This window comes from Ranitomeya variabilis, chromosome 2 (genome assembly GCF_051348905.1).
Source record: "Ranitomeya variabilis isolate aRanVar5 chromosome 2, aRanVar5.hap1, whole genome shotgun sequence".
NCBI lineage: Eukaryota > Metazoa > Chordata > Amphibia > Anura > Dendrobatidae > Ranitomeya > Ranitomeya variabilis.
In genome coordinates this window covers 459,691,874-459,714,944 of record NC_135233.1, presented here as the reverse complement: position 1 = coordinate 459,714,944, position 23,071 = coordinate 459,691,874, and the positions used below count along the sequence as shown (strand labels likewise).

Below are 23,071 nucleotides of genomic sequence, written 5' to 3'. Positions count from 1 at the left end.
ACATGGCAGGATCTTGCTGTCCAAAGCAGCTTCAGAGAACTTTACAGACCTGGAGAGCATAAAAGTTGGGCTGCATAGCTGAGAAAGCCCTCATTGCTCCAGTACAATGCATTGTGTCCAAGAATAATAATAATCTTTATTTTTATATAGCGCTAACATATTTAGCAGCGCTTTACAGGTTGCACACATTATCGTCGCTGTCCCCGTTGGGGCTCACAATCTAAATTCCCTATCAGTATGTCTTTGGAATGTGGGAGGAAACTGGAGTACCCGGAGGAAACCCACGCAAACACGGAGAGAACATACAAGAACGGGAGCTCTTTGACCTTGCCGTGGTTGACCTCACCAGCCACACAACAGACTCATTCACTAGTCTCAAAAACACCATGCAAGGCCCCAGTAATGTAGGGCAGAGTGGTTAACCAGTATGGAATTTAGTGCTGTATCATGTGTAAGTATAATAGAAAGACATTAATCAACTTCTTACTGGAAGATTTACCTCTGGGGTCTGTTATAGCAATAGACGAGGTCATGTACCCCACCTTAGATTGAAGAGGAGAGTTGGGTGTCTTGTGTTAAGTACTGGCAGTTACCTCGCCGTGCAAAAAAATTTGGCCTTTGAGGGGGAAAAAAAAACCAAAGTGCAGCAGGACATTACGAAGAGTGAGAAGAACAAGGTAGAGAAGTAAAAAAGGAAAGGCCGGAGCAGGCAGAGACATAGAAAAGCCAGAGTTATACAACAGCAAGGAAAAGGAAGGGCTCTTTTGAGGGTGCAATGGAGAAAGTGTAGGCTGGGAAATGAAGGACCATTGGGCTCTGGTGCTTGGGACCCACTTGTCTTTGATTAGGGTCTTAACAGGGCAGTAAAGTTGACTATGTTGTCCTAATGGTGTCAGAGTAGCAGAAAACCAGCATTGTCCCCAAGTGGGCAATGGAAGAAAACGAACTGAAGAAACAATAAAAATAAATAATAGCAGAACCTACAATTTTAGCTCAGTGCCAGAAGAGGATCTAAAACTTGTGTGCCTTGTGTCAACCTTCTAGAGGCAGGATCCTATTCCCAAGGTGGATGTCCACTATTGATAGGAGAAATAAATTATAACTCATTTCTTCAGGTTGTTATTGGAAACACTTAACAGATGACATTGGATAATGCAGCGCCATTCACAGATCTGATCCGCACTAAAGGCAAATTTGTAGGAAAACAAAATCATCATTACGTTATTAGCAGTGGGAAAAAAAATTCACAAGCGAGAAAGGGAGAACATAAATCTTAAAATTTAGCTGGGGCTCCAGATCAGATATAAATGATCCCAGTGATGTAAGACGATGGTACTAACCACCTAGCCAGTCTCACCTACATCAGGAAGAACTGTATGGCGTAAGGAAGACAACCAAATCACCATAGCAAACTCCGAACAGACATTGAGCCAGCAAAAAATGGAATACGGGCCAGATTCAGGCAAGGAGAAAAATGAAGGTCAAGGTACAAAAGATGCACCAAGATTGGGGTGCAAGTAATAGGATGTGTCAGCTGCTTATCTTCGGAGTTGAGTTAATGTCTGGCTAAAGAGGTGAACAACACACTCATGACTAAGTGGGCACAGCCCAATTTTATTTTATAAGAGCCTATAAATGGATCGTATATTAATGATTAATATTTTTCTATGTATTTAGAGTCAGCTTATAATCTATCAAAACCTAGTTGCACCCAGAACTTCAATTTCCGCCATCCCCCCCCCCCACCCTCCATGAACTACCAGCCAAGAAACAATGCAATAATTTTCCCTTTTTGAATAGGGACACCTTTTCTTGACCATACCTACAAACAGGATAGCTCTGCTACTTATCACCTCTTCATTGTGGTCTAAGGAGTAACATCCCTCCTAGTGGAGAGTGACATGGCCGAGATGCCAATGTAATGAGACTTATAGGCCGTGCAATGCTCTATTGTGGTAATTAAATATGCAAATTGTCATCTATTTGTAGTAGCAATCTCAAAACTCAATATCAACCCTTTATCGAGCCTTGCCACATGACTTGGAATAAAAGCCAAGCCCAGGCACGTGTTTCACAGTGTTGACACCTCCTCAGTGCAAAGCAGGAAATCTGATTTGGTTCTATGAGAGGCTTCTGACCACGGTACAAGGGTCTTGATTTGCACTGAGGAGGGGCAACACCTCAAAACGTGTCTGCAAATAACGATTCTGGTTTGGCTTTTATCCTAAGTTATGTAGTAAGGCTCAATATTGATTTTTAGGATTGCTACTTCCATTAGGTAGCACTAGAGTTCAAGTCTTCTTCCTCTCTGAAGAGGTAATTTGCATGTGACCTCTTCACACATTTTAGGCCTGGTTTAAGTCTCCTAGAGGCAGGTGCATGTATAGGCCCGGCCCTCCCATCCCCCAATATTCAACAATTTTTATTTGTAAACATTTTATTATTAGGCTACAGTCACACTTTTCATTTTAAGAAACAAAACAGATGGAATGAATGTGCTAACCTTATCCATTGCAAACTGTAGTAGTGCTATGAATCCTGAACTCTGTATAACCCCACCCACACCAATTGGCAGCTTTCTGTGCACACTGTTCATCAGTGGTGGTGGCGGGGATACACACAAAAGCTGGACTGACTTGCACAGGACAGTCTTCAGTGATCATCTTCTGATGATAAAACACTGTTTGTGTTGACCTAGAGCAAGCTGCTGAGCAAGTGACATATCCCTTTTTTCAGGCTCTCTGCCCCAACTTTATGCTGCTCTCAGATTGAATAGCATAAACTGGCTGACAGATTCTCTAAGTTCTCTTTTAATATCAAAGGAAAAAAAGAAAAGTTCTACTTGTTCCATTTTTTTTTTCTGTACTTAAAAAGAGACATAACAGAACGGACCCAATAATACCCAACGGCCTCCCAGAATCAGTTTGCATCAGTTATGCAACAGATCAGAACACAGGTGTGAAAGTCGCTTTATTTTCAGGGAGTTTGGGGGAGGCAAGGAAAAAAAAAAAATCACCAGGATGGGCAGAATCGTTAGTGAGGGTGTGGTAGATTATCTGTTTATGGGAAAGTAACCAGAAATCCTAATATTTTTGTAAAAATATGAAAAAGATTCTTGGGGTAATTGTAGATAAGTTGCTTTGTGTAGTGACATTACAATAAAAACCAAAAAAAATAAAAGTCAGTTCCCTATGGTAACTGTACACCATATGACAAGCACCCCTGACATCTTTAACCAGGTCATTAATTTGGTACATAAAACATTTTCTTGAATGGCTATTAAAGGGAACCTGTCACCCCGAAAATCGAAGGTGAGCTAAGCCCACCGGCATCAGGGGCTTATGTACAGCATTCTGTAATGCTGTAGATAAGCCCCCGATGTATGCTGAAAGATGAGAAAAAGAGGTTAGATTATACTCACCTGGGCAGGCGGTCCCGGTCCGATGGTGTCGCGGTCCGGGGCCTCCCATCCTCTTACGATGACGTCCTGTTCTTGTAGTCACGCTGCGGCTCCAGCACAGGTGTACTTTGTCCTGTTGAGGGCAGAGCAAAGTACTGCAGTGCGCAGGCGCCGGGAAAGGTCAGAGAGGCCCGGCGCCTGCGCACTGCAGTACTTTGCTCTGCCCTCAACAGGACAGGCAAAGTACGCCGGAGCCGCAGCGTGAAGACAAGAAGAGGACGTCATTGGAAGAAGATGGGAGGCCCCGGACCGCGACGCCCATCGGATCGGACCGCAGCGGGACCACCCCTGGGTGAGTGAGTATAATCTAACCTATTTTTCTCATCCTTCAGGATGCTGTAGATAAGCTCAGGATGCTGTAGATAAGCCCCCGATGCTGGTGGGCTGAGCTTACCTTCGATTTTGGGGGTGACAGGTTCCCCTTAAAGAAGAAAAAAAAAGTGGCCAGTGATGCACAAAAAGCTGAATTTTTTTTTCCCCCCCGGATCTTAAATTCTTCAAAATGTATCTAAAGTTCCTAAAATGTTCATAATCTCCCCTCTTTCTAGGGACATCATTTCTTCTTAGCGGCAGCTTCTTCTGCTAATCGAGCTTCTGCGGCAGCCTGAAGGAAAGCCTTTCGCTCTTCTAGGAACTTTCCATAGTCCTCTGCAGACAGACTGTAAGGACAAAAGCATAAACCAGTCAACTGCGAGAGGTAAATATACCGCCACACACACACACAATTATTTTACTTGAATACAGAAAAATAAAGCTAAATTGCTACACAATGACAAGCTACACTAACCTCTTCCCACCACTTTTCATTACTTGTTCCTTTCTTGCACGAGTCATAACTCAATTATGGAATTTGCTTCTCAGACCTTGTGGGAGCATCACAACACAGAACCAGACCCCAGTCAGAGGACAATAAAACTTTCACACTCCTCATCTATGAACTGTTCCAATATTTATGGACATAACTGTTTATCACCCACAATGGTAATTCTATTTCACGTCACCTGTCTTATCTATGGCATTATTTCTGTCCTGTGTTGTGCATAAATGTGATTCTTCAGAATTTGTATTAGTCTATGCCTGATGAAGAGACCTGAGTAGTCTCGAAAGCTTGCAATGTGTTACCATCTTTTCAGTTAGCCATTACAAGGTATCAACCACTGAGGACTCAATTCTAAATATTTGACATCGAGAAGATTTTTATTTCTTTAGTTTGTAGGACAAAACATGTAGTGTTAAACAAGACCTTTAATTGAGCATGTGCTTAAAAAAAAAAAAATAAAAGATTCTGTACCATACAGAATTTACCATTCTTTGAAAGATAACATTTTTAATGACGAGGCAATACCAAATATGCTTTATTTATAGAACGGGAAAGGAGAGTAAATTATATATTAGCAATCACTTAAAGTAATGTATATTCGTGTTTAGGAAAATAGACACAAATGATGATGTGACACTTTAGATGCAGCGATCAGTTTTGATTGCAGAATCTCTGGAGTTTAAACAGAGACTGTAGCAGGCTAAAAACGTGTGGTTAACCAGCCGTACTGGGCTAAAAACGATGTTTCTGCAGTGAAGCCAAAACCTCACAGGTATTGGATGCCATGACATGTTGAAAGCTGGAGAGCTGCAGGTTGCACAGCAACACCGCACAGTACATTGTCATGGTTAGCACTCTAGCTCATCCTTCATCACAGTCGTAACAGCTGAGGGACAGAAAATGTCTTACTCTTTAACAACTTTGATCCCCAGTGAGCGAGCGCTGCCAATAATTGATTTCACCACTTCAATCAGTGGCATATCCCGAAGAATGAACGCTTCATCTTGAGACTTCACAACAGCAATCTCATACACTTGCTTCAGTGTCACCATTCCTGCCACCTCCTGACCTGCAAGAGAAAATAAATAAAAAAGGAGTACAATCTTGGGGTATTCGCATTTCAGCCTTTAGGATGCAGGTAATAAATCTAAGATCAGTGGGGGTCCAACGATTTGCCAAAACAATTGGCACAAACTACAAATGTGTTGATGCAATCCGAGATACAATATGAATTATAATGTTGCTAGGGAGCACCAGTTACCATGGAGAAAACGAATGCATATAAGTTTGTTCCCATGGATACGGATTTTTACTAAAGAAGGTCAGCGATTAACATGATAATAAATATCAATGAAAAATAACCGTTCAGCTCATCTGACATCAGAGGATGCAAACTATATAGCAAAATAAGAAAGGATTCATTTCAATAGAGCTGAGAATAATCAGGAGACTTGTCATTCCACAGCGAGATGAAAATAACAAAAAAAAAAAGAAAAAAAAAAAGAAAAAAAAAAAAGAAAGAAGACCTGTCACCAGGTATAAAGTGGCCAGTTTTTGTCATTTTACTCCAGCTGCTTCCCGGAGTATGCAATTTTATATTTTATTTTTTTAAATCTGTCATACGGTTGAAGAGATATGAGCCTTTTTATTTAGTGCTACTTAGTCTCTAACAAGTGGGCGGAGCTTGGAGGATTTTATGGGGGCGTGTCTTTTGGATGAGCTGCATAATTAACCTGTGAGCACCACCCTCCCTTTAACGACCATGGCCTTATCCATACATCCAGGTCAGCTGGTACTTAACCTTGGACGTACGGATACGCCATGGTGATCACCCGCATAGACGAGATCGCCACTGGGCCTCAGCAGATTCTGGCACTCAGTGCCAGGGGCGGTGCAGCACCATTCCAGGCACTTAACCCCCTAAATTCTGCAATCTAAATAGATCACAGCATTTAGAGAGCAGGCAGAGAGAGGAAGCCCCCTTTGCCTTTGGATCACATCATCACGGGGCCCGATTGGTGCTATAGTGACCCGATGTAGTCATAACGACATCCAGGTCACCAGAGCCAGCAAACCTGCTAGACCATGCTCAGTGCATGATCTAACAAGTTTGTCAGTGCAGTGCTGACAGTTTGTACAGCATAGGAAAGCTCCTATTTTCCTAGGCTTTGTAAGCGCATCAGCCTGCAAAGAGTGAAAGTCAAATAGTGGGAAAAAGTATAAAAAAAATAAAATAAATAATTTGGTATTGCCGCTTCTGGAACAATCCAACCTATAAAATTGTCCCACTAGTTACCCCATTTACTGACCACCGTATAAAAAACAAAACAAAAAAAAAACCAACACACTCACACCACGCTTTACCTTCATACTGCTGAAGAAAAAGGCAAAAGTAAATGAAAATCGTACTGCTGGGAAAAAAACAAAAACAAAACAACTCCTTTACTCAGAGGAAAAATTATACATTAAATAAAAAAAAAAAAAAAAAAAGTATAGCTCTCTAACGCAATATAAATTAGGTATTGCTGTGATCGCACTGACACAAAGAATAAAGCGGCCTTATCAATTTTACCACACGTGGAATCGGAAAAAAATAAATCCTGAATTGGAGTTTTTGTTCATTCTGCGTCCCAAAGCTTGCAGTGAGGCTTGGCTCGGCTCACATTTATTCTGTGCTCTACTCCGAGCTCTTACACTGGGGGGGGAATTCCGTGTAAATCTCTAAAATATGTAATTCACACAGAACCCCCAGCGGAAGATTCCCTTTAATGAGGCAGATGGAGGCACTGTGGAAGCCGTCTGACATGTGATTTGGCAGTACCCGTTTTTTTAGGTATACATGAAAGTGTGGTCAGACAGTTTTGTGCACTTCTGAAAAGGACAACGCTGAACAGAGGCCAAACGGAGTCCAGAGTATCTCTGCTGCCACATTATAGTAAATGGATCCCTCAGGGGGTTTCATCTGAATCACGTCACTTGAAGATTTAGATGGAAACCCCAAAGTGCTCAGCGTAGAGCGTAGGATAAATGTGATCCCATACGTTATGAAAAAATGTTCGCAATAGAAGCAAGTCCCCACTCAGGTCCATCCTCTGTCAATGGAAATATAGAGGCTTCCATGTTACATGAAGCACAAAGGATCTGGTAAAGAGTTATGGCTCCACGGCCCCCAAAGAAATCCAGTTACTTCTGAACTTCCAGCTAATTCCCTCCTGACCCCACAGTGTGCCTACACCGCAGTTAGCATCCACTTGTTTGGGGATGAATGGCCACCTAATTTACAGGTGCGTGTCCCCAGAAGCATGAGCTGGGTACTATAAGTTACTGGGCACTACACTGTACTGGTCACTAATGGCAGTTTGCAGTTTTTTCACTCAGCAACATCCACTGCTGCTTGTTTCTGGAAAACACCCATTGAGTCAAAATCACCACTACACCTGTAGATAAATGACCAAAAGGGGTATAATTTTCAAAATGGGGTCAATTAACAGAGGGAGAATTCTGCTTTTTTTGCACTTGGTGGCGCTGTATATGGAGTCCGAAAACTATTCTAGGAAAATCTGCACTCCAGGTCAATAGTGCCCTGTCCTTCTTGAGTCTGTGTGGCTAAGCAGTACTGTACAGCCACTGGGGTATTTCCACATTCAGCAGAAATTGTGGAACAAATTTTGTTGCCATTTTTACCCATTTGAGTGTGAAAATGTAAAATCTGTGGCCAAAACAAATTTTTTTTGGTAAAAATTATTAGTTTTCTTCACTGCCCAATGGTATAAAATGTTGTCACTCACCCATGGTGTCAATATGATCACTGCACCCCTAGATTAATTCATTGAGAGGTGTTAGTCTGTAAAATGTTGTTTCTTATGGGTAGGTTCTGCTGTTCTGACCTCAGGGGCTCTGCCAATGTGATATGGCCCACTCAAAACCAGTCCAGCAAAATGCTAACTCCAATATGGTGTTTCTTCCCGAGATTGTCACTGAGCCTCAAAAGTAGTTTTCAACCACATATGGGGGTATCAGCATACTCAGGGGAAATTGCACAACAAATTTTGGGGTCCATTTTCTCCTGTTACCCTTGTGAAAATAAAAAAAATTGGGCTAAAAACTATTTGAGAAATTTGTGGGTTTTTTTAAGATTTTCATGGCTCTACGTTAGAAACTTCTGTGATGCACCTGTTAGGTGGAGTTTAAGGTGCTCCCAAACATCTAGATGCATTCCTTGAGGGGTCTATTTTCCAAAATGGGGTCACTTGTGATCCTTTTCTCCGAGCCACTCATTGGGGGACACAGGACCATGGGTGTTATGCTGCTGTCACTAGGAGGCTGACACTAAGTTGAGACAAAAAAAAGAGTTAGCTCCTCCCCTGCAGTATACACCCTCATGCTGGCTTCCAGAGACCCAGTTCAGTGCAAAAGCAGTAGGAGATTAATAACAGTACAATACCTAATATTAGAGTACAACAAGTCAAAGAAAGTCAGGAATCAAAAAGGTAACAAGCCATAAGGCTAACAGGGTGGGTGCTGTGTCCCCCAATGAGTAGCTCGGAGAAAAGGATTTTACGGTGAGTACACAAAAATCCCTATTTCTCCTTCGCCACATTGGGGGACACAGGACCATGGGACGTCCCAAAGCAGTCCCTGGGTGGGAAACAATACAACCAAATAACTCAGTGTACCATCTGACTATAAATGCGCGATGGCCGCTTGCAGAATACGTCTGCCAAGGGCCGCATCTGCAGAAGAATGAATGTGGACATTGTAGTGCTTTGTGAACGTATGCAGGCTGGACCACGTTGCGGCCTTGCAAACCTGCTCCGCTGTTGCCTGGTGCCGGATGGCCCAGGAAGCACCCATCGACCGAGTGGAGTGTGCTCTAATCCCTGCCGGGATAGGTTTGCCCCTGACCAGATAGGATTCTTGGATAGCAGACCGAATCCATCTGGCTATCGTGGCCTTAGACGCAGCCAAACCTTTTGTGACCCTCCGGGAGAACAAAGAGGGAGTCCGATTTGCGGAAATGAGCAGTTCTGGAAATGTACCTCCTAAGGGCCCGTACCACATCCAGGGTATGAAGGGCCTTTTCGACCCTGTGTTTTGGCTGTGGGCAGAAGGAGGGAAGAATGAGGTCCTCATTAAGGTGAAAAGATGAGACCACCTTAGGGAGAAAAGCCGGAGATGGGCGTAGGACTACCTTGTCCTGGTGGAAGGCAAGGAAAGGCGCCCGGCAGGATAAAGTGGCCAATTCTGAGACCCGTCTGATAGATGTCCTTACTACAAGGAAGGCAACCTTCCAGGAGAGGACAGGTAGCGAGACGTCTTGCAGAGGTTCAAACGGAGGTTCCTGAAGAACACTCAGAACCAAATTGAGATCCCAGGTCTCTAACGGCATTCTGTAGGGGGGTACCACGTGGGAGACCCCCTGAATGAAGGTCTTGACTTGAAAGTGGGCAGCAATCTTACGTTGGAACAACACAGATAAAGCTGAGATCTGACCCTTGAGGGAACTCAGCGCCAGGCCGGAATCCAAGCCGGACTGTAGGAAATCCAAAATGGAAGAGATTGAGAAAACGAGCGGAGGGCGACCTCGGAGCCTGCACCACGAGAAAACGACTTTCCAGGTGCGGTGATAGATGCAAGCGGAAGATGCTTTGCGAGCGTTTATCATGGTGGGAATGACCTGCTGAGAGAAACCGGCTTGAGTTAGAGTCCAGGTTTCAACAGCCACGCCGTTAAACGTAGGGCCCCTGAGCTCTGGTGGAAGATCGGCCCTTGGCGAAGCAGATCCGGGCGGTCTGGTAACCGCCAGGGAACGTCAGATACGAGCTGAACGAGCTCCGCGTACCATGCGCGACGTGGCCAATCCGGGGCGACAAGGATGACCGGAACCCCCTCAGTCTTGATTTTTCGGATCACCTTCGGTAGTAAGGGAAGCGGAGGAAACACATACGGGAGTTGGAACCGATGCCACGGGGATATCAGTGCGTCCACCCCGATGGCCTGAGGATCCCGAGAACGTGCTATGAAGTTGTGAACTTTGGCGTTCAGTCTGGACGCCATCAGGTCCACGTCCGGGGTTCCCCAGCGAAGGCAGATTTGCCGGAAAACCTCTGGATGAAGTTCCCACTCCCCGAGGCAAGACCCTGAAGGCTGAGAAAGTCCGCCACCCAGTTCTCGACGCCCGGAATGTGCACCGCGGAAATGGTAGAGTGGTTGGTCTCGGCCCAACGAAGAATGCGGGAGACTTCCTGCATCGCTGCCCTGCTGCGGGTACCCCCTGATGGTTTATATACGCCACCGCTGTGACGTTGTCCGATTGAACTCGAATTGGGTGGCCCGCGAGCAGGGGGTGAAAGCGTCTCAGGGCGAGTCTGATCGCTCGAATCTCCAGAATGCTTATAGGGAGCCTCGACTCCCGAATTGTCCAATGCCCCTGGGCAGAGTGGTGTAGAAACACAGCTCCCAAACCGAGGAGTCTGGCGTCGGTAGTTACCACCATCCAGCGGATCGGGAGAAAAAAAAAAAAAAAAAAGACTTCCCCTGGAGGAGAGATGGTCCCAAAGTCCACCATGTGAGGGTTTTCCTGATCCGTGGGGACAGAGGGCATGGCCAATCGAGTGATAAGGGACTCCTGTCTCAGTTGTCCAGCAGAGCCTGTTGTAAGGGGCCCGCTTCTATTGTGGCCACCATCTTTCCCAGGATCTTCATGGCAAACCGGATGGACCGGGGACGAGGGTGACAGAGCGTCCGAGCTCCCTGCTGAAGCTCTTGGGCCTTGGACCGAGGAAGCAAGACCAGTCGCATTGATGTGTCCAGGATCTTGCCTAGGAAGGAGATCCGTCGGGCAGGAATGGGAGAGGACTTGTCCAAGTTGATTAACCAGCCCAGGCGCGAAAGAGAATACAAGGTAATGCGGACGCTTGCTTCACAGGCCTGATAAGACGGACCTTTTATGAGGAGGTCGTCCAAGTATGGCAACACAACCACTCCTCGAGAATGAAGAATGGCCATGACAGCCGCCATGACTTTTGTGAACACCCTGGGCGCAGTGGCAAGACCGAAGGGTAGGGCCGTGAATTGAAAATGGTCCTCTAGTATGGCAAAACGGAGGAACCTTTGATGTGGCGGAAAGATTGGGATATGAAGGTAAGCATCTTTGATGTCGATCGATGCTAGGAACTCCCCTCTCTCCATCGAGGAGATGACTGACCGGAGAGATTCAATCCTGAAGTGCCGTACTTTTACGTACTTGTTTAGGAGCTTCAGGTCCAAGATGGGGCGAAACGTCCCGTCCTTTTTTGGGGCGACGAAGAGGTTTGAGTAGAAACCTCTGAATCTCTCGTGTTCCGGAACGATGACCCCGCTTTGGCAGAGGGATTCGATGGCGCACAGAAGGGCGCGAGACTGAGCTCCCGAACTCAGGAGATGAGAAAGAAAAAACCGTGTTGGAGGGGAGGTGGAGAATTCTATTTTGTAGCCAGAAGACACCAGATCCCTGACCCATTCGTCGTGGACGACGGAGAGCCAGACTTGTTGAAAAAGAAGCAGACGTCCGCCTACTTTGGAGGTGTCGACTGGAATAGTCCCCGAGTCATTGCGAAGGGAATCTGGCAGGCCTGGACCCTCTGGTTCTGGGTTGCCTAGGCTTTCCTCGCCAGGACTGATTCGGCCTGAAAGAAAGTCGAGAGTCTCTGTCTGAGCGAGCGGATCGTTCTGATCTGGATGAGGGGGCAGAATTGGACCAGAATGGGCTACTGCGAAAGGGCCGAAAGCGAAAATATTGTTGTCGTTGAAAAGCAGCTTTGGGCCTGTGTTGAGGGAGGAACTTGCTCTTTCTTCCTGTAGCGTCGGAAATAAGCTGGTCTAGCTTTTCTCCAAAAAGACGCCCGCTCTGAAAAGGAAGGGAAATCAGAGACTTTTTTGAGGAGGAATCTGCACGCCACTCTCTGAGCCAGATAGCTCTCCTAATGGTGATGGCGTTCGAAGTCGCAGTTGCTGCACAGTCCGCTGCGTCGAGGGACGCATACATCACATAATCTCCAGCCATGGCAATTTGTTTGGCCAGGTCCGCCACCTCAGACGGAAGTTCCTGTTCCTGAATGGATTTCGCGAGGGCATCTGCTCAGTAAACCATTGCCTTGGCAACCCAAGCCGCAGCGAAGGAGGGAGATGGAGAGGAACCTGAGGCTTCGTACACTGAGCAAGCTAGGGAATCTAGCTGGTGTTCGTGGGATTCTTAATTGAAGCACCATCAGGAACGGATAAGAGAGTTTTGGTTGCCAAGCGCGAAACCGGAGGATCTACTAGTGGAGATTCCGTCCAATCTTTAACAAGATCTGCGGAAAAGGGATACTTCGATTCCAGGGCCTTTTTGCCTGTAAAACGCTTATCCGGACGCTCCGTGTCGCCTGACTATCTCCAGGAAATCTGGGTGAGAGGCGAATGTCTTATGGGAGCGCTTGTTTCTCGTAAAGGAAACGGAACGGTCCGGAGCAGAATTAGAGTCATCGTCCACTTTTAGTGCATGATTGACTGCCTTGATGAAAGAGTCGACAGTAGACCTAAACTCCGGAGCATCCGGGTCTAAGGATGCATCACTCATATTCAGAGTCGTGATCGCTACAGGCCCCTAGAGAGGGCAAGCGAGAAGTGGAGCTACCAGAGGCTGACTGGTGTGGTGAGTGCTCAGGGGAGGTAGTGCGGATCCGTTTTCTGGATGACCGTGCCTCCTTCCGGTGAGAGCGGCCTCTGCTGGCCGACGATTCCCCTGTTACGGAGCGATCTCTTAACCCAGGAAAAAGAGAACCCCACTCCCCAGAGGGGTCCTGAAGGGATTTAATCGCTTGGGCTAGCGAATCCACGGACTGTGACAGTGACGCAATCCACTCAGGGGGGCTAGATACACTGGAGTCGGTGGCGGCGGAGGGCTCCTGGGCACCTGGGGCATCGCAGGCTCAGCAGAGAGGGGGGGGAACTCTGAGGCCGAGGAAGTGGAGCCTGGCAGGTGGTACACGCAGTAAAAAAGGTAGAATGCACCTTGGTGGTCTTTTTGGTCCTTGACTGGGACATGGTGTACCCTAATGTAAGAGATAGTGCTCAGGGTCTGTAAGCTGTGGAAGCGAGGACGACGCTGCAAGGGAGAACCTAACGTGGTCTCCTTACCCGTTGTCCTGTGTCCCGCAGAGAGAGGGAGAAGAAGCAGCGGCGGTGCAGGAGGAGCGACAGCCGGCATTCAGAGCGCTGCACGTGGAAGAGCTGGAGCTGCGGCGTGCAGAGAGGAGAAAGATGGCCGCCGGGGGTTGGGAGGGTAATCTCGCAGAGAGCGAGAAGCGCCAGGACCGGGGGGCGGAGCCGCAGAATGACGTGAAAAAGGGGGCGGAGCCTATCAGAATCCAGCCTGTGCTAGGCCGAAGCCGGGGACTAAATTTGCGGCTTCGGCCCGGCGCGTGGCCGCGGAGCGCCGGACCCTAGGGGAGACCCTGAAAAAAAAAAAAAAAAAAAAAAAAAAAAAGGTGAAGGAGCCCTCCGGAACGACCGACCCCCCCCACATGTTATGGCACTTACCCCGAATAGAGGGGGAACGCAGAGAAGCTTGCTGCAGGTGAGCTGTGCCCGGGGTGATTAGGACGGTGCAGGGTTGGGGGAAGCCTATATCCACCATCCCCATAAAAAGGAGGTGGAGAGGAACCGTCCCGCCTCCTTCCATCATCCGCTTTCTCAGTGGTGATGCAGTGGGGCTGCACGGACGCCACAATGCCAGGTGCCTCTGAACAGCCTGGTGGGCAGGGCAGAACGTCTGGCAATAGGCCTGGCTGCAGAAGAGGATACTGGAGGTGACACTCCAGTGCTCGTCTGATAAGGGAGGGGGGAGATCGGTGCCCTTAAAATCAGCTCAGGCAGTGGCTTCCCACGTCGCAGGAGAGGATATGGAGAGGTAAAACTCCCGTGCTCGCCTGTTCCGTCGCCCCCTTCGTCCGGGATAAAAAGGTTTAAATCCAGAGTGCCTCCTACGGACACTAAGCTTGAACTGGGTCTCTGGAAGCCAGCATGAGGGTGTATACTGCAGGGGAGGAGCTAACCTTTTTTGTCTCAACTTAGTGTCAGCCTCCTAGTGACAGCAGCATAACACCCATGGTCCTGTGTCCCCCAATGTGGCAAAGGAGAAATACCCTTGTTGCAAGTATCCCATGCTGAAGCTTTGGCCTTTATGACTTACCATTTTCTACTGTCAGATTCCAGGACCCATAACTTTTAAAAAACATTTGGGACAGAATATAAAATATTAATTCTGCCAGGTCTTTGTCAACTGATCAGGGTCTCCCTAGTGTGTTTCTTTTCTCGCCATCCTTTAAGGCTGGAAAACAATAAGACAGGATATGGTTACCCCACTTTAGATAGAGGGAACAATGCTGAAATAGTTTCCCCAGTTCTGCTTAAGACCATATCAACTGCATTGCCGGCTTCACATCTCCTAAGACGGTCGGTCCCCGTCTCTGTTCGCCTGCCTCCCAGAACATGGCACGTAGTGGTGAGTAAAAACAAAGATGCAGTCAGCATTCGGAGCTTCAGGACAGGTATGTCTCCCTGTTCTTCTGCTTTCTCCTCTGTGCCCTGGCTCAGCCTACACTTCTCAGTCCACCAACGCAGAGCAGGCTCCTTTCTCTTCCGTTACACTCTTGTGGGGGCGCTACTGGTATCTTCTCTAATTTAGCCCATGAATTCCATTTTGCTCTTTTCTGGTCCCACAGACTTCGATAGGTCTATCATGTAAGAGTGGGTCCTTGTTCTGTTTTCTCTATCGTTAGCTCTCCTCATGTTCCCCGCCCCTGCCTCCAGGCGCCAACATCTCTTTGCACTGCAGGGGAAAACAGCCCAGGTTCTCTTAGCACTGTAGAGGAATACAGCACATGTTCTCTCTATGGCACAAAAGGAACACAGCACACTTTCGTCTCCCCCTGGTATCTTTGCAGGACAGCCAACATAAACAGCCTGCTCACTGAACACTCAGCTCTCCAAGGGGGAGCCCAAGTTATCTGGACTTGGTAAGCCATGTCTAAATCAGGATAAGACAGCAGTTCTTTGGCTTGAAACATTAGTTTTTCTCCCCTCCTTGCTGGCAACCCCCACCTGGAATCTCCTTTCAAGCGAGTGATCACATTTTCTGGGACGTTTGGCTTTTCACAGACACAGATACCTGGAATAGGATGATCATCTCATTAGGATACAAGACTGTTCACCACCTACCTCTGCGATAGTTTTGTCACAGCCCATCCTACCCACTGGATTCCAATTTCTTTCAGGCTATCTTCCCACTTCTTCAATTGGGAGGCATAGTGTTCGTCCATTCTCAGGAAAGATTTGCAAGGTTTTATTGAAACCACTTTGATTCACATGAAAGATTGGTCCAGCAGAGCCATCTTGCATCTGAACTTTCTCAAACGGGTGCTACTTAGCACTTCAAGATCTATGGAACACAGCAAGTTCCTCTCCTCTGAGGATATCCATGACCTGTGTCCCTGCATCCCCATGTTTACCCCCTGACCAGAGGCTTCTCTGGTTTGTGGTCTACAATGCCCATTTTCAATTTGTTACTTTTCTCTTCTGGCTAGCCACAGCACCCAATCTATTCATCAAGGTCGTAGCTGCAATCCTGGGCCATCTGTATGTCAAGGGAATTGTGCTCATTCCCTACCCGGACAATATACTGAAAGGCTCCCTCTCTGGCTGAGAACCTGAAATGGTTAAGGGTCCCCCAAAGATACCATCTTGTTTTGGTTGGATAAAATAACAGACACAAACTCCCTGATCCTGTCTCAGCATCTTTTCTTACTAGGGATATTACATACTGACATGCTGAAAATATTCCTTCAAAAGCACTAGGAAAGGACAGTCCAGACAGTTGTTCTGATCCAGAGGATCAGCCAACAAGCCAATTTTAGGGGCACAGACAACCAGATGATGTTGGGGAGAGAAGGTTGGGCAGGCTACATTTCATGCATTTATGTGGAGGAGCTAACAGTCAGCTGGACAAGTGTTCAGCCCACAGCGATCTCATGTGTATGGGGGCCTATAGTCGGTCCTCCAGAAGGTCACAGACAGCGGCCTCATCCACTCAATCCTCATTACAGTATTCCACACGTATTTATTATTACTACAAACCTGTCTTTGATGCCCCTTTTTCAATTCCTGCAGCAGCTTTTAAGTAGTAAGACACAGGCGGTTGTCCGATCTTCATTTCATATGTTCTGTCAGGCTAAACACAAAAAAAATAAATAAAATAGATAAATAAAGCTAATTTGTCATTAGTTCATTCAAGGCACAACATTAATTGTCAATTACAAACTGAATGGTGAGATGTTTCCAATGTCCTTTAAAAGGGAATCTGTCAGTAGATTCATATTGCCCAAACCAGACAGCGTGAAACAAAGCCTGGCTGCACAATTGAAACAGGTATGTTTATCTCCGGCATTTCAGGGAAAATATAGTGTAACTAGATGGTGGCCCGATTCTAACGTATCGGGTATTCTAGAGTATGTAGGTAGTATATAGCACAGGCTACATACTATATCTCACAGTGACGTAGTATATAACAGAGCTACGTAGTATATAACAGAGCTACGTAGTATATAACAGAGCTACGTAGTATATAACAGAGCTACGTAGTATATAACAGAGCTACGTAGTATATAACAGAGCTACGTAGTATATAACAGAACCGACACAGCCACATAGTATATTGGACAGTCACGTTGTATATTGCCCAGCTACATAGTATATAGCACAGAGATGTAGTATATAACACAGCCCACGTAGTATATAGCAATGTGGGCACTATATGCGTGGTTAAAAAAAGACTTAAAATAAAAAATTAACATATACTCACCTTCCGAAGGCCCCTTGAAGTCCTGGCGCCTGTGTGCGGTGCACGCGGCAGCTTCTGGTCCCAGGGTTGGTATGAGCACAGGACCTGTGATGACGTCGCGGTCACATGTCGTGACGTCATGGCAGGTCCTTCTCGCATAGCATCCTTGGCACCGGAACCTGCCACTTGCACTGCCGAGGACAGCGCGCAACGTCGGAAGGTGAGAATAACTTTTTTTTTTTTTAATTATTATTTGCAACATTAGATCTTTTTACTATTGATGCTGCATACGCAGCATCAATAGTAAAAAGTTGGGGACACAGGGTTAATAGCAGCGTTAACGGAGTGCGTTACCTGCGGCATAACGCGGTCCGTTACCGCTGGCATTAACCCTGTGTGAGTGGTGACTGGAGGGTAGTATGCAGGCGTCAGGCACTGACTGCAGTGGAGTAGGGAGGGACTAATCGGACTGTGCCAGTCGCTGATTAGTCGTGGCAGCCATGACAGGCAGCTGGCGAGACCAATCAGCAACGGGGGATTTGAGTGACATTAGTTGCAGACAGAAAGACGGAAGTACCCCTTAGAGAGATATAGATTATATTTATATATATATATATATATATATATATATATATATATATATATATATATATATATATATATATATATATATATATATATATATATATATATATATATATATATATATATACACACACACACACACACACACACACCAAACTAGTCTCATCTCTGGCTATGGTCCATGGCCGGAGCTTCTAACTACATGGCCAGCATTTCAGAGAAAAATACACTTGGCTTCCATCGTGCAGCCAGGCTAGGAATCATGCTGTGCATGGTCTGGTCAGGGCTGGTTTTAGACAAACCTTGGCCTTGGGAAAAAAGGTTAAAATGGAGCATCAATTCTAACATACTGCACCATCAGACAAACATTTTGGTTGCATTCACATGTGCCGAGTTCAGGCCATTAAACGAGTGTGATCGACAATATTGAAGTAGTTTGATGCTTGTTTCCAGCCTCTTTACACCAACTGAGAAAGAATGATGGAGACAGAACAATCACTAATAGATCAATCTGTCCCCATACAGTATCACGTTATCAGCAGCATATCTACAGCTTACACCGGCAATGTGCTGCTGAGAACAAGGATTTCTGTTCCCACATAAACAATCCAATCACTCGATGAATAGGCAGCATTTTGCTCGTTTAGTATAATACACCCCATAGTCCCCCACACAGTAATACACACCCCATATAGTACATACAGTATAATACACAGCCTATAGTCCTTTTTTACAAGGCAGCCCCATAGTCCTCCAGTATTAGGGCCACCACAATGTACTCATTTAAAATAAATAAAAAAAATAAATAAATACAATTCTCACCTCTCCCGGTCTCTGCAATGCGTCTCCTCAGCAGCGTGGCATGTGATGCTGTGACGTCATTGCACCCACTGTGTCAGAATAGACACAGGGAGAATGATGGGAGAGGGAGCGTCACATGACTTTCTCCTCCATCATTGCTTTCAACTGTATTGGTATCTATGATGCTGATACAGTTGAATGTGCAATGCGGGGGAGGGGTGTAGCCAGTGCTGGCATCGGCCTCCCTGACTCACAGGCTCCATAGTGGCCACTGGCTGGGGGCCCCCCTGGAGGAGCGGGAGCACTAGGCAAATGCCTAGTCCCAACGCCAGACCCTTGGCAGCAGGAATAAGCACACAGGTTCCCTTTACTATTTTAACATTGCAACAGAATTAACCCTTGAAAACTGCAGCAAATTTTCATTTTTCTGCTCTCCACTTTTCCTAAGCTACTTCATACATCACCCTTCATGGTACTTGGAAAAAATTACAGCATATTTTCACAAATATAAGAGGTAGAGATCCAATGTGTGTAACTATACAGGTATGTCATAAAGCTGGCTACAATGCCTATTGATTGATATGAAAAGAAATAAAAATTAAAAAAAAAAAAAAAATAAAACACATGCATTTTTATTTATTTATTTTTTGCAAAATCTCTGCATTTTGCAGGAAAACCTGCAAGCCAATTGCAGGGAATGTGAATTTCTTTGACATTCCAATGGTCATTACTTAAAGGGTCCATTGCTTAAAAAAAATAAAATAAAATAAAAAAAGACTAAAGATTTATTTAAAATATTCACTGATATTGCATATCCGTCGAATATTAACTCACTTTAGGAAATTATACTAAGGGTCACCAAAGCAGCCTATACTGTAAATTGATAAATATAAAAGCATCTAAGTACACACCTTTAGGTCAGCGAGTCCATTACAAGAAATTTAGGCCAACACATGCAGCCGTGAGGACTCGAACACATTTTTTGAGTACGCCAAAGACACTCGGTTAGCACCCGAGCATGCTCAGATAACACCTTACCCAGCACGTTCACTCATCGCTAATAATTTCAACTGCCTGATCCTTCTTTCCACCCCCACCCCACCAACATCATCTGTTGAAAGAGAGTTGTTAGACACCCCCCATACAGGTCAGATGATCTATTGATCTGCAGGTTCAGCCAACTTTGTTTCCAAAGGGTCCTATACACATTCGATGAAAGTTAGCTGAACCCAGCATAGCAACAAAATGTGACAGAATCAGATTTGGACTCAAAAGCAAGAATAATATAGCTAGAAGAAGAATGGGAAATAGAAGGCAACGTTTGTTATAGACACTCACATTAACATGAATCTTCACTCTCAAGGGTACTCCATCAATGATGTCTTTGGTCCTCTCATTGAACTCCTTACAAAACTGACCGATCGGGATACCTCTCTGTATCAAAGAAACTTTTTTTAAATTGTCTGAAAATTTTCCAATTAACACAATGCATTTATATGAACAAAAAAAAATCCACACAAGAAATGGCACAGGACCACTACAGCTGGCCCATTAGACCACCCGATGAAGGCCAAATACTCGTTGAGCCAAAGCCTCCAAATCTGTAAATTTTCCTTCAAAGAGAGAGAAGGATCTGATGTACTGTATATGGGTGCAGCCTATCACATCATTCATCAATCCTTCCTAAATGCTGTAATTTCCTTGGCGAAACTGCTAAAATCACCAAAGTTTCCCCCCTTTCAATGGAGGTGTTAAGGGGTCAAAAGGTTTTGCTATGTAATCTAAGATCAGCATGATGTAGGGGCAGACACCTCGATGCCAGCGAACCATCACTTTGTTTCCTGGGTGCAGCTGTTGTAATACAATTACAGTTTTCTCTGCTGCGGATCTAGCAGAGCCCAGAATGCTGAGCCCTGTATAACCCCACCCACACTACTGATTGGCTGCTTTCTGTTAATATACAATGCACACAGAAAGCAGCCAATCAGTGGTGGGGTTGTACCAGGAGGTGTGAGAGACCTAGTCCTGTAGTGATAATCTCCTGGTGATAAAACACTGATGTAATTAAAAAAAGGAAACAAAACAGGGCAGTAAGTGACATCACTGGAATCAGGGTCTCAATCCATACATCATTCTACTTTCAGATTACATAGCAAAAACCTGGTGACAGATTCCCTTTAAGTCTGTGTTAAGCAAAAATTTACGGGTGGATTTAGAGTGGATTTTTCTGTCGAGTGTGGGACAAGTCTTCAGATTATTTACACTTCTGCCTTTCACTGCCAAGATGGGAATAACTGATCCTAGGTCCCGGCCACACAGAAAACTTTGTGACTACAACCGAGGACAGCTGTGCTACTCTGTAGGTGCAACTCCCATAGACGGGAACCTGTCATGCTGCCCAAACCATAGCCAGAGACTAGTCCGGCTCCAAAACCAGACGGCTCCTCCCAGGTGATTGAAAAGATATCTCCCTATGGAAGAGACCTGTCAAAGGCAGAGAGAACCCGTTAAGTGGCATCGGGCACCCTCTACGCCACTTAGTAATCTGATCTAAAAAACACTGATGAAAATCAGTCTGTATGAGAAAAATCACTGATGGCTGAAAGAGGCCGTATACTGGAAGTGAGACCCCCTCCCCCACTTCTATGATGTCCAAGACTGGGAGAAGTCTTTTACAGAGGTATTCTCGTCATATAATACAGATTGTGAGATCAGCGTGGGTTCCACTACAGGGACCAGCACAGATCAGTAGAACGGGAGACTTATGTCTATGCAAGAGTTGACGATACCAAAGAGCAGGTGGAGAAGCACAAAGCTTCTCTGAACATTTAATGTTCTCGAGTAGCCATCATGGAAATGCAGAGGCCAACGTGTGGCAAATGATAGAGCCCGGCCCATCTACTGAATTCACAATTACATTCAGAACATATTAACTAAACAATGGCCACACAAGGTGTATACATGAGACCTGCAGACCTGTCCCAAGGTGGGTCCCAAAGGAGGTCCTGGAACCGCCTGCCCGGCTCCCACCAGTGCTCGAATCACACCAGCCACATCAGTTTTCTTCACAGCTTTCACTGCGCGGGAAGCCTTAGACATATCTGAAAGACAGAAGATTGCACACAAATTCAGTTGTATTGAGATCCCGACTAGAAAGTTGGAAGAAATCTGACGCGCATGGACTTTTTTTTTGACTTGCTTGTTATGGACACGCTGTGACCCCCATTCACTTGTATGCACCTAGCGAATTGTGGCAGCGCGGCATGCGTCACAGCCAAAGTCGTGTGTAGCATCAGCCTTACTATGAAATTAGAAGAGAGGAACTGAACACCCAGAAAACTTTTGGACATTTCATGAGTCTTGATAGTTGGGCGATAAGGCCCCCACTAGGCCAGGAGCGCTCAGCTGAGTTCTGTGTCCCTCTGGCTTGGTTCAGAGGAGGTCACATAAGTGGGGCTAGCTGTAGAAGGACTATGAGGCTTCTATGATGCCAGGTAGATGAGATTACATGTAAGACCCTAAAGACAGTAAATACCCTTTTAAAGTGTTTTTTTCCAAAATCGTATGTATCCCCCCCCCCCCCCCCCATTCTGGGCAGTGCAAAATGATTTGCATTACAATATCCATTGGCCACAACAGTGACCTGTGGCCGCTCCATGGAGGCCGTAATAATAGTCTCCTGCTGAAGCCATCAGCAGCTTTACTTCTGATTGCAGCATGATGCACATGTGAACTGACACCACGCCGGCTAATCAAGAGCGCCGAGGATGCCGTCAGGAAGGATGCGGCTCTCATTCGGCGGTCACAGATCACGGTCGTGACCAATTACTGGGTCTGTGAAACGATTTGCAGCAATTGTACCCCTATCCAAAGGATTGGAGTGGGGGAGGGTCCGCCCCTGGCTCCTCCAGTGATGTCATTATCGGGGCTCTGCATCCTGAGAGCTGCACTCTGCAGAGCCTGTGTGGAGTCACAGTAAGGTGCACACGTACTGTCTATGGGACTGCTGCAGAGTGCAGGGCTCCGCTATATTAGACAGTCCCATAGACAATGAGCGGAGCGGAGGTCACACATGCGCACCTCACCAAGGCCCCAATCTCAGGATCAGTGCGGGTCCCTCGGATAGGGGATAACTTGTAACCTGCAGACATTAATGCATGGGGTGAAGTCACCCTGCACGCCTCTCCATGCCCCCTAGCTGCGCAGTAATGTCGGCCATGTAACACCGCTGCTCCTACCACTGTCCCCAGCACCACTCAAGTACCAGCTTGCAATAAGTTCCCTCAGGCCTACCTGATTACCAGAAGCCGGGGCCTCAATTACCACGTCTGCGCCGCCTCTGTATTGCAGCCCGCACTTACACCTTCCGACCTTCAAACACATGTGACACAGACGGCTCTTATAATGACAGACAAACATTGGCTGCATAAAAAAGTGGGCGGAACCGCAATAATCACCGTGCGCCTATCAAATCGAGCGACGAGGACCAGACTGTAGAATACTCGCTTCTCATTGGACAATCGTGTCTAACCAAATCCCGCCTCCA

At 46.1% G+C, this 23,071-nt stretch overlaps 1 protein-coding gene across 2 annotated transcripts; it reads right to left on the bottom strand.

The window, feature by feature from the left end:
• Nucleotides 1-2,951: 2,951 nt before the first annotated feature.
• MRPL11 (mitochondrial ribosomal protein L11) lies at nucleotides 2,952-22,949 on the bottom strand. 2 transcript variants are annotated; one of them, XR_013221526.1, is made up of 7 exons: nucleotides 22,819-22,949; nucleotides 21,502-21,626; nucleotides 19,864-19,959; nucleotides 16,437-16,530; nucleotides 5,190-5,349; nucleotides 3,736-4,119; nucleotides 2,952-3,463 (listed from the first exon to the last, which is right to left on the bottom strand). XR_013221526.1 is itself a non-coding variant. In XM_077287441.1 (6 exons), the coding sequence occupies exons 2-6, from the start codon at nucleotides 21,622-21,624 to the stop codon at nucleotides 4,014-4,016; spliced, it is 579 nt and encodes a 192-aa protein (XP_077143556.1). In that variant the 5' UTR covers nucleotides 21,625-21,626; nucleotides 22,819-22,949; the 3' UTR covers nucleotides 2,952-4,013. The 2 variants fall into 2 exon arrangements, 1 of the variants encoding a protein (XP_077143556.1); XM_077287441.1 differs by having other exon boundaries at nucleotides 2,952-4,119.
• Nucleotides 22,950-23,071: the final 122 nt, after the last annotated feature.